Source organism: Vanellus vanellus (assembly GCF_965231255.1).
Source record: "Vanellus vanellus genome assembly, chromosome: 9".
Taxonomy (NCBI): domain Eukaryota; kingdom Metazoa; phylum Chordata; class Aves; order Charadriiformes; family Charadriidae; genus Vanellus; species Vanellus vanellus.
The window spans coordinates 18,165,976-18,175,924 of record NC_138914.1 but is presented as its reverse complement, the minus strand read 5'-3'; the positions used below and the strand labels follow the sequence as shown (position 1 = coordinate 18,175,924).

Sequence of the window (9,949 nt, the reverse complement as noted above, 5' to 3'; positions counted from 1 at the left end):
AGCGGAGCCCTGCGGCGCCGCGTCTGCCCGAGCCGGGCCCCGCCATGTCGGCCGAGTGGCTGCGGCGGTTGAGGCGGGGCGGCCCCGCGCAGCGGCCCGGCGGCGCTCAGGGGCCCGGGCCCGGCCCGCCGCCCGCCGCCCTCCGCTACCGCCGGCCTAAGTTCCTGCGCGGCGGCAGCGGCGTCGAGGAGAGCCCGCGAGGCGGGAGGGCCGTGCGGGGCACCGGGGCCGAGCGGGCCCTGCCCTGGGGAGCGGGCTACGCCGAGTGAGTGGGGACCGGCAGCGGGGCCGCCCGGGGGGGGCGGTGCGGGGTTAGAGGGGCTCCCAGGGTGCTTGTAGGGGTTGGGGGGGACAGCCGGGGGGTGCGTAGGGGGGGTTTAGAGACTCCAGGGGGGTGGTCGCGGGGAGGGCTGTCGCCCTGGGCAGAGCCCCCTCCCTCGCAGGGGGAAGGGAGGGGGGAGCAGGGGGGGAGGCTGGGGCAGGGGGTGGTTTTTGGGGAGCAAGGAGCAGCAGGCGTCTATCCCCTTGCTCCGAGCAAAGTGCCTTAAAAATAAAGGGAGGGCAAATCCGAGTTTTTAGAAATCTCTGAGTTTGCCTTTTTCTAAGGGCAGAGGGGATGGATCAGGTGGAACAACTCCAGCCATGAGCTGTCTCCACGTCCCAAGCGGACTATGTCACGACCCTGTGGCCGTGGGACGGCGAGGTGCAGAGAGAGGAGCTGGGCAAGGAGAGCAGACTCCCATCCAGGAACAAACATTAGCAAGGCTGGAAGGAAAAACAGCGATGGTGGCTTTGCAATTCTCTGTGTCACTAAGGAAACTGCACAGCGTGGGCTGCTGACAAGGGCTGCCTGAGGCCAGGGTGCTCCAAAACCACTCATCCCTGTGTCCGTGGCCAAGCTTTTCCCTACTGCATGTACAGGACTTGTTATTTAGGTCCCCTGCAAAAAGATCCTCAAGTTTGGAAAGGGAGCTGGGAGCATGGGGCTATAAGGACGGAGCAAGGTGCAGCCCTTTGCTGGCTGGGAGCAGGCGAGGTGCAGCACGTCCGCACGCCTTACCAGGAGCGTTTGCATCCCCAGGGTTATCAATGCCGAGAAGTCGGAGTTCAACGAGGACCAAGCGGCCTGCTGTGAGATCTCCATCCGGAGGAGAGAGCCAGGCCTGGAGGAGGACGAGGAATGGCTGATCCTGTGCTCCACGCAGGTATAGCCCACAGGCAGGCTGTGCTCACCCTGCTGCCGGCCCTGGTCTGCACCCAAGGGCCCAGGTACAAGAAACACAGGGTTACCCCATCAATTCTACATGTCCACGTGCTGAAACCCTTCCTTGGACACATTCAGGGGACCCATGTACTGTATGAGTGGCCAGCAAACACCCAGCTCTGCCCATACATGCCATTTCTATTTCCTTGGCCCATGCCTTGCAGCATCTGAGGTCATCCAAGCCCTTTACTGGGTGCCCTCACCTTTCCTTCACTATCCTCACTCTGCTTTCAAGGGGTGGTGCGTGTTGTCATCACTGGGGGACAGCAGCATGAACCAGGCACACGGGATGCTCTCACCTGGGAATGGCTCTGCCTCACCACTTGTAAAATGGCCCCATCTCCCCTAAACCACAGAGGAATAGCATGTGAGGGCAGGTGGCTGTGAATCCAGCTGCTCAGAGCTCAGATGACGGGTCTGGTGGAGCAGCACAAGGGCATCACATGAGTTTGAGCTGTGCAGGGGATTAACTAGCAGCAGGGAGGGGTAGCTGGGGTTGCCTGCCATCTGTATGACCTCTCCAGCCCCTGTCCTCCCTCTCTTCATTGCTTTCTTGTCCCTCTCCCCCTCTGCAGTTCCTGACTGGTTACTACTGGGCGCTGTTTGATGGACACGGTGGCCCAGAAGCTGCCATCATCGCCTCCAACTATTTGCACTACTGCATCAAGCAGAAGCTGGAGGAGGTTGTGGGAGGCATCACAGAGGCCCGTCCCCCCATGCATCTGAGCGGACGCTGTGTTTGCGACAGCGACCCCCAGTTTGTGGAGGAGAAGCACATCCACGCAGAAGACCTGGTGGTGGGAGCCCTGGAGAACGCCTTCCAGGAATGCGTGAGTACCCTGTGCAGGGCACCCGTCCTGCTGTCCCAAGCAAGCAGTCAGTCTGTCCCTCCCTGCTGCCCAGGGTGAGGAAGGTCTGCAGCTCATCAAGCAGGCAAGAACATCCTGCCAAACCTTTAAGCGTGCTGAGATCGCGCTGGGTCCACTCCCCAAAATTTGCCTCAGGGCCGTTGCACGTCGGTAGTGCCAACCCAGAGCAAAGCTACAGCACCTCTGCTAAACTGCACCCAGGGGATACATTTTAGTGCTAGACGGTGGCTGTTGTCAGACTTGTACAGCACGAACAAGTTTGAGATCCCCCCATCACGCTCCTAAAGTGGTCCTTAGTCCAGTAGCAACAGCTTTGTTGCCTGTACTGTACTGAAGCAACATCATCTTTTGCCTTGCTGGTTTCCTGTGGCCCATCTGCAATCAGTTTTGGCTCTGGATTTCTGCTGGGAGGCACGAGGCAGCTGCAGAAGGCGGCAGCCCGGCTCACGTCACTCTCCAGACTTGTTTAAACCAACAGGATGAAGTCATCGGCCAGGAGATGGAAGCTACGAACCAGACAGGAGGCTGCACTGCTCTGGCTGCCCTTTACTTCCAGGGAAAGCTGTATGTGGCTAACGCAGGGGACAGCAGGTGAGCCACAATAAAAGGGGGAAGTTACTGGGACACGAGAGCTGGGAGTTAAGCAGGGTTTGCAGCATCTTATTTAACCCTATGGAAGGTAAATGTGCAACCCAGCCATTTCCTTCCTGCCTGCCACAGGACCTGTTGGATGGATGGACGCTCTCATGCCTCCTGGAAGGGTTTTTGGGATTTCAAGGGACTAACGCTGCATAGTCACAGGGCAGCGTTGGGATGGTAACACAGCAGTAAGCTCAGCCTGGAAGGTGTTTAAAAGTGGAAGGTGATTTCAAAGCATCCTAAAGAGCTTCCTCATCTGACCTTGGCTCACTGTTCCTCTAGCTGTGAGCTCTACCATCATCAAACCAGGCAGGCTCAGTTCTCTGCTGGGACAGTGCAATTGCAATGGAGTTATTTAAAGTATGCCAGCGTTTTAAAACATTCCTGGGTGCAGAGCTGTTCTCTGGCATTGCTCTGCCACTGGTTACTCCCAGTCCCACACCTGGCTGACCCTCGGTAAGAGGAGGGCTGCAGTGACAGATACAGCTCAGCTCTTTGCCTCTTCCCCCCTCCTAGGGCAATTCTTGTTCTGAAGGACAACGTTGTGCCCATGAGCTGCGAGTTCACGCCCGAGACAGAGAGGCAGCGAATCCAGCACTTGGTGAGTGACTCCTTCCACGCATCAGGCAGTCCAGCTGCGAGCATCCCACCAGGTCAGAGAGGGCTTGTGGCAGCTGCACCACCAGCTTTCCTTGAAGGCCGCTGTGTGGCCAGAATGTCACCTGGCACTAGTCAAGGAGGGCTGGGGGCAAGATTCAACCCCTTTGGTATGGGAGATGCTCGTGTCCTCCTTGGGGTGTGCTTTCCCAGTTCTGTTCTCCATTCTGCTGCTGAGGGTGCTAGTCCCGAGGCAGAAGCAGTTTTGGTGCATTACTCCGGTGAAGCAGAGCCCATTCATCCTCATGCCTTCCTTCCCTCCCCCAGGCTTTTCTCTTCCCCAAGCTCCTGGATGGCGAGTTCACGCGCTTTGAGTTTCCACGGAGGTTGAAGGGAGATGACGTGGGCCAGAAAGTCCTGTACCGGGATTACTTCATGGAGGGCTGGTGAGTCCTTTCTGCCTGAGGATAAGGCTGCGGCACAGAGCAGTGATGGGGAGGCCAAGTGAGAAGGGGCATGCCCCGCTGGTGAGAGCAGTGGGCTTAACGGTGCAAAGCTGTGCCAGATCGAGTGAAGGATGCTGTGAGGGGCCTCCCCACTGACTGAAGGACTGAGGCCCTATCAGGGTTGTTAGGGAGCAGTTGAGATGGTCCTTCTGGGATCCTGCGAGGTGGGGCTGGTGCAAGGAGCCGTAGCCTGGTGCAGGTTTGAGCTGGGGAGGAAGGGGAGAGGGAAAAACACCTGGGCATTCGGCAAAGGGTCATTCTTCACTGCATCTGCTTCAGCAAGCCACCTTGCCCCTGCTTCAGTCAGCTGCCTGCGCGTGGGGCACCACAAGGGTTGCATCACAGTTGAAACGCTCTGGCTGTGTTGTACTTTTAAGTCAGACAAATCCCAAGTCAACGCTGGATCCTCTGTTCCAGGGGATACAAGACGGTGGAGAAAGCCGACCTCAAGTATCCTCTTGTCCATGGTCACGGGAAGCAGGTAGCTTAATGCTTTACACACTGGGAAGGCAGGGGCAAACCTGCTGGGGGTCCTCAGTGTCCCTGTCACTCACGGTCATGCTCTGGGGCACTACAGCAGACTGAGGCTGCAGAGCACCCAGTGCTGTGGGGCTCTGCAGCATGGCGCAGTCCCACAGCCCCAGTACAGCAGCTCCCGTCGCTAGCACCGTGCTGCCTGCTTAGTCTAAACCTGAGCAGAGAGGTTGCACCCTCCTCCAGAGTACCTGCTAGCGCAGCAGACAGCAGTCCCGAGCCCGCCTGCCCTTTCCTCATCTCCCCTTGCTCACAAGAACGCATTTGAGATGGGAACTTATTCCATTGGATGCCATTTAGGACTGCTTCCTCCGGCTCTAGCGAGCATCTTTCCCACAAACCCTCTTCCTCAAGGAGAGGATAAGAAAAGGAGCTTGGAGAGGGAAGGAGGAGGCAGGAAGAAGCAGTGACTGCACACATCCAGCATCTGCTTGCTGGAGTCGAGCAGAAAGAGCCCTGTCACCTCCCCCAGCGCTACAACCCACACACCACCCCCTTTGCAAGGAGTCAGTGCAGAACCTCCTCTGCCAGGAGAAAGGACTTCCCGCTCTCCCCCCGCCTTTTATCTTTCCCCCAAACCTACCCAGTTTTCTTCCTCGCCACCCCAAATCAAGAGCAGATGCCACCATGGGCTTCCTGAGGTCTGCAGCATTACCCAGAGTACGTGCTGTTAACTCCAGAGCACACCGCAGGCCACCAGGAGCTCTCCACATGCAGGCTGGCTGTCTCCATGCTCACATCCAGCCGTCACTTCTGATCACTCCTCCATCTCTTCAGTCGCCAGGGGATGCTCTGGGTGATGCTTGAAGGGTCCTAAAGGCAACAAACGCATAGGTCAGTCAGGACAAGCCACACATCAGCTCTCAAAGGTGCCACATCTGTATGTTTCAATACTATTTCGCTTTGTTTGGGGCCAGGCTCGCTTGCTGGGGACTCTGGCTGTCTCTCGAGGTCTGGGGGATCATCAACTCAAAGTCATCGACACCAACATTGAAGTCAAACCTTTCCTCTCCTGCATCCCCAAGGTCAGTCGTGGCACGTAGGAATTGCAGGGTGGAATTAAACATGCTGCTCCCCCTCTGTAGCACCCACCTCTTACAGACCTGACAGGTCTTAGCCGTGTCCTTTTTCCATCCCCCGTGTCTCTGCATGCTGTGCAGAGAATCCCCAATACAGAGTCATCTAGAGGCACAGCAGCGAGGGGGTGCCAGAGATTCAAAGCACCCTGGTCCCACTTTAAGTCATCCCTCAGGGAAAGAGTCTCCCTCACCCCTCTGGTACACTGCAGGGATTATCACTGATGTACTCCGGTGCTTTCCAGGTGAATGTATTTGACTTTGCCCTGCACGACATTAAAGACGACGACGTCCTCATCATGGCAACTGATGGCCTTTGGGATGTTCTCAGCAACAAAGAGGTGGCCCATACGGTCAGGAGCTTCCTTGCAGAAAACAGGACAGATCCTCACAGGTAAGATCAGCTTTGCCATCATTTTCCCTTCCAGAGAACCTGGTCAGACCAAAAGCAGGCTGAGATCACTCTGCTTCTAGGTCAGCTCCAGCATGACCAAGCACTCTTTTCTGTGACTCTGGAAACTGCCTCCGCGTCTTTCCCCATCTTGAAGAAACAATTATAAAGCTGGCATCTACTATTTTGACAACACAAAGCCACATCTCAATGTTGTTCTTGAGGGGTAGTGCCACGTTAAACTAAACCTCATGTTTTTTCTGCCCACAGGTTTTCAGAACTGGCCAAGTGCTTGGTATGCAGAGCAAGGGGAAAGGAGAGCGGCCACCAGTGGATGCTGGATGACAGCCACGAGGCATCTTACGATGACATCTCTGTATTTGTCATCCCGCTACACAAGAGGGATGAGGACTGACTGTTGGTGTGGCACGCAGGGTCGTGGTGTCCCCCTACTGTGGTGCTATTCAGCATCAGCCTGAGGGATTTCTGCTGCGCAAGTACACTCTCTGCCAGCAAAACCGTTTGCAGTGGGACCTGAAAATGCACAACCAGCACTTATGCAGAAGATCAAGAAGAACATTAGCTCCTTAAGAAGGTGCAAGAGAGCAACAGCGGGCAACAAATCATTCCCCTTACTCCTTTCTCTTTGCTGGGCCACGGAGAAATCGCAAAGGGGGCCAGGCAAGCCGAAGGGTACTATTGCTGAGATTTTTGTGGTACAGCAAGCTTCAAACCTCTGTTTCAAGTGACCCCTCCTCCTTTTTAATATTGAAAAATGAGGCTCAGTTGAGATCCAACCAGTCTCAAGAGCTGGATTTTAATCAGACTTGAACTAAGTTGTATAAAACTGGATGCATAAGCTAAAAGCGTCCCTGGTATCTATTTGCTGCAACGCGAGATGTACTGAAAAAGGGGGAGCTGCAGTGAAGGCAGCACTGGGCATGGCTGTGCCTAACGCACCTGCTGGAGCAGTCGCCCAGACCTCTTGGGAAAGTTGCCATTTGTAGGCAACACCACCTCAAAACCACTGATGTTAGCAGAGAAAGCTACACACAGGAGCCTCCTGTGTAAAGATATGTGCCTTACTGTTATTTAAGAGCATTCAAGTGTATTAGCATAGAATGCAACATACAGATTTCTGACAAACCTTAGTCCACACCACTTGCTAACGTGTTTTCTATCCGTTCAGGTAATTTCTGACAGCACAGCTGCTTTTGTGGCAGTAGTGCTGATGGAAACTGAAGTGTTTAAGTACATCAGCTGATTTAGTAGAACAGCTCCAAGTAAAATAAAACCGGTTTGTTCAAATGTGTCCGCAGTGCTGAATCACAAGCGCTTGCACTCCTTGTAACAGGAACTGCAGCGCAGAAGACATGCCAAACCAATTTGGGCCTTTAACTCTGAGGATCTGCTTCTCAACCCATTCATTAGCCAGGCAAATTCAGGTCTGGACAAGCTTCTCATGCCCCCATGTCCCCACTTCTGTTTTCATTATTCATTACACAAGAAGCAGACAAACCCCAGTGCATGTTCATTCCACAAGGATGAAAGTCCAAATAAAATTACCTTTTTCTCCCCGCAACGTATCTTACTGTAGTTTTATTCCTGTCAGAGGTTTTACACAGACCTGGGATGGAGAAAAACATTCTTAGAAAATTGCAGGAGAGTTTTTGCTTTGGCTTTGCCGAAAAACAGTTTGTCACTAGTATTCTCTTAGCAGTACTCCCCCGAGGGCTCAGCGTCAAAAGATGATTTCCTGCAGAGGGAGGCCTGGACCGAGGCAGCCTTCTCAGCTGTCTGCTCATGGTTTAAGCAAGGGATAGAACAAAAACCCATTTCTCTCCAGCTTTGCTCTTCTCTCATCCTCTCAAGTTTAACCTGAAAATGATGTCCTTGGGATTTTACCCATGTTAACGTAACACTAGTCACTGTTTCCCCCTACAGCAGCTGTAATGCTGTATACACTGACTGTAATGATCCATGTCTCCTGCTACTCCAAACCAACAAGCTCGTTCCCCACCTTCCTGCTGAGAAAAGGCTCAGATCTTCCATCCAGACCACAGACTTCTTTAAACACCACTCTGCCCAGGGCACCTCACCTCCACAAGCAGCCATCACAAGACTGCTTCCCTATCCTGGTACGTTTCTAGGCAAGAAAAGCCTCTTAAAATGGGCTATTTATGTGGGGATAGCTTTAGAGCATCACAATTTCCACTACAGAGCTTCTGAGTGTCCAAAACGAAGGGGCCTTCAAATAATTTTCCCATTCCCCCTGTAAGAAACCAGCGAGTTGTATCACACCGGACAAACGCAGAATTTACAGCAATCTGTGATCTCTCTACAAAATATTTATTGTTAACAGCCACAACATTGAATTCTCCACATAAGTAGTATTTTGTGACAAAGCATAATTTGACTTTACGTATTTACACTCACCCAGCAGACATCACCTGGGAGTCAAACTCCCCACACCAGCTCATGACCATAGAGACCAGTTTCTGAAAGGCTTGCCAGGATCCTAGCCCCTGACCCAAAACCATGGTGAAGTCTCTTAAAGTGCAAATATAATCAAGAGGCATTGGAAAAGATACACTGCTGCTCCCAAATTTCTTCACTCAATTGCTCCTGTGTCCCCCAGAACAGGGGATGGAACTTAACCAAGGACCTGGGACCCTCAAAACTCTCAAAGACTGACTTGGAGACGAGAATTACACCCAAAGTCTCCTACAGCCCAAGCAGGTGTGTGCCACCACCACCACCGCTTCTTTAGTGGGTGGGTGGGGATTAATCTTTTAAATGTCAAATTTGGGGAGGGAATGCTGTTTCCTGCTTGGCTTTACAAACCTTACAGGTGTTCCTGCTTGGTCAGACACTCTGTTAGACCTGGGAGTGCTCTTTTTAATGAGGTCCGTTTCTGATTAGCTGGCTGCTCTGAAGAGCTCAGGAATTGCAGTCCTGATACTTTTAGAGAAACACATAGAAGCTAGAAGCTAAACGCTTTATTCACCTTTCCTTTCTAACCTTCTAGAAACACGCGATACTCAAGTTTCCTGACAATACTTGGCACATTTCCCTCTCTTAAAGGCAGATGGAAAACACACGGCGCTACATCAACCAAGAAAGAAGTCTTCGCCCGTGTGGGCAGCAATCAGCCCTGGGAAGGCATTCAGTCTTAATTCTGAACTGAGCGTTACTGCTGTGTTGTGCACAAACTTGCACAATTTATTTTCCCTCCAGAAAGCCACTGATGTATATGTCCTCCTAGATCAGTCCTTTGGTCCTCTTTTTCTTAAACATTTCATGCTACAACGCACAATGTTTTACAACACTGCAAGCTAAAAAGAGCTGAAACACGGTCTTTAGACAAGTGCTGGAACCACATTAGCAAAGAGCATTTTTAGAATAAAAAAAGACTTCCAAATGCTTTCCTGTGAAAAGTAACAAGCAAAATGTCTGGGGGCTATCTGCTCACTTCCTTGGGCAACAGGCTTGGTAAAACCCTGAATGATTTGCTACTGAATGTTAAAGTTTAACCGTTAAAATGCACTACAAACCCCCAATACCTGTATGTTACAAAGCACTGCAAAATACGGCTGCTTACAGAAACACCAACAATGGTAAAATAGCACCAAGCAGCCTGAAATGCAACAATACTGAGTTGAAGAGGTGCCTGTGGAAACCTAGTCAAGTGTGAGGACTGAGATAACCATCTCCCTTCATGCTGGGCATTTTTAGGTGACAGCAGGACAGTACATTCTGGGAAGAGGGACGCTACTGTCGTAGACGAATTTCTCATCTGCATCTCCAACAGCAGGCCTGTCTCTCAACATCGAAAGCATCGGTCCACTGTTCCCTTCCCTTCTCCAGTCCGGAGGGCAGCAAACTCACATCGCAGACCCATGCCATCAGAAATGGCTCCAAAGTCGTGCAGTAGCATCAGCCGAGGCGAGCCATGGAGCCCTAAGGAGAAGCTTCAACCACAGCATCAATTCAAACATCGAGTTTATCAGCCTGCCTCATGCACGGCCGTCCTGCTGCCGACCGTCGCAGGTGAAGGCCGCAGCTCAGCATGT

The 9,949-nt window shown here is 52.8% G+C and overlaps 1 protein-coding gene across 1 annotated transcript; it reads left to right on the top strand.

Moving 5' to 3' along the window:
* Nucleotides 1-44: 44 nt before the first annotated feature.
* PPM1M (protein phosphatase, Mg2+/Mn2+ dependent 1M) lies at nt 45-7,450 on the top strand (the record flags this gene model as incomplete). The annotated part of the gene is made up of 10 exons (XM_082487836.1): nt 45-265; nt 1,082-1,205; nt 1,840-2,094; nt 2,612-2,724; nt 3,289-3,373; nt 3,697-3,815; nt 4,293-4,356; nt 5,327-5,434; nt 5,731-5,879; nt 6,147-7,450. The coding sequence occupies 10 exons, from the start codon at nt 45-47 to the stop codon at nt 6,289-6,291; spliced, it is 1,383 nt and encodes a 460-aa protein (XP_082343962.1). The 3' UTR covers nt 6,292-7,450.
* Between the last annotated feature and the right edge of the window lie 2,499 nt (nt 7,451-9,949).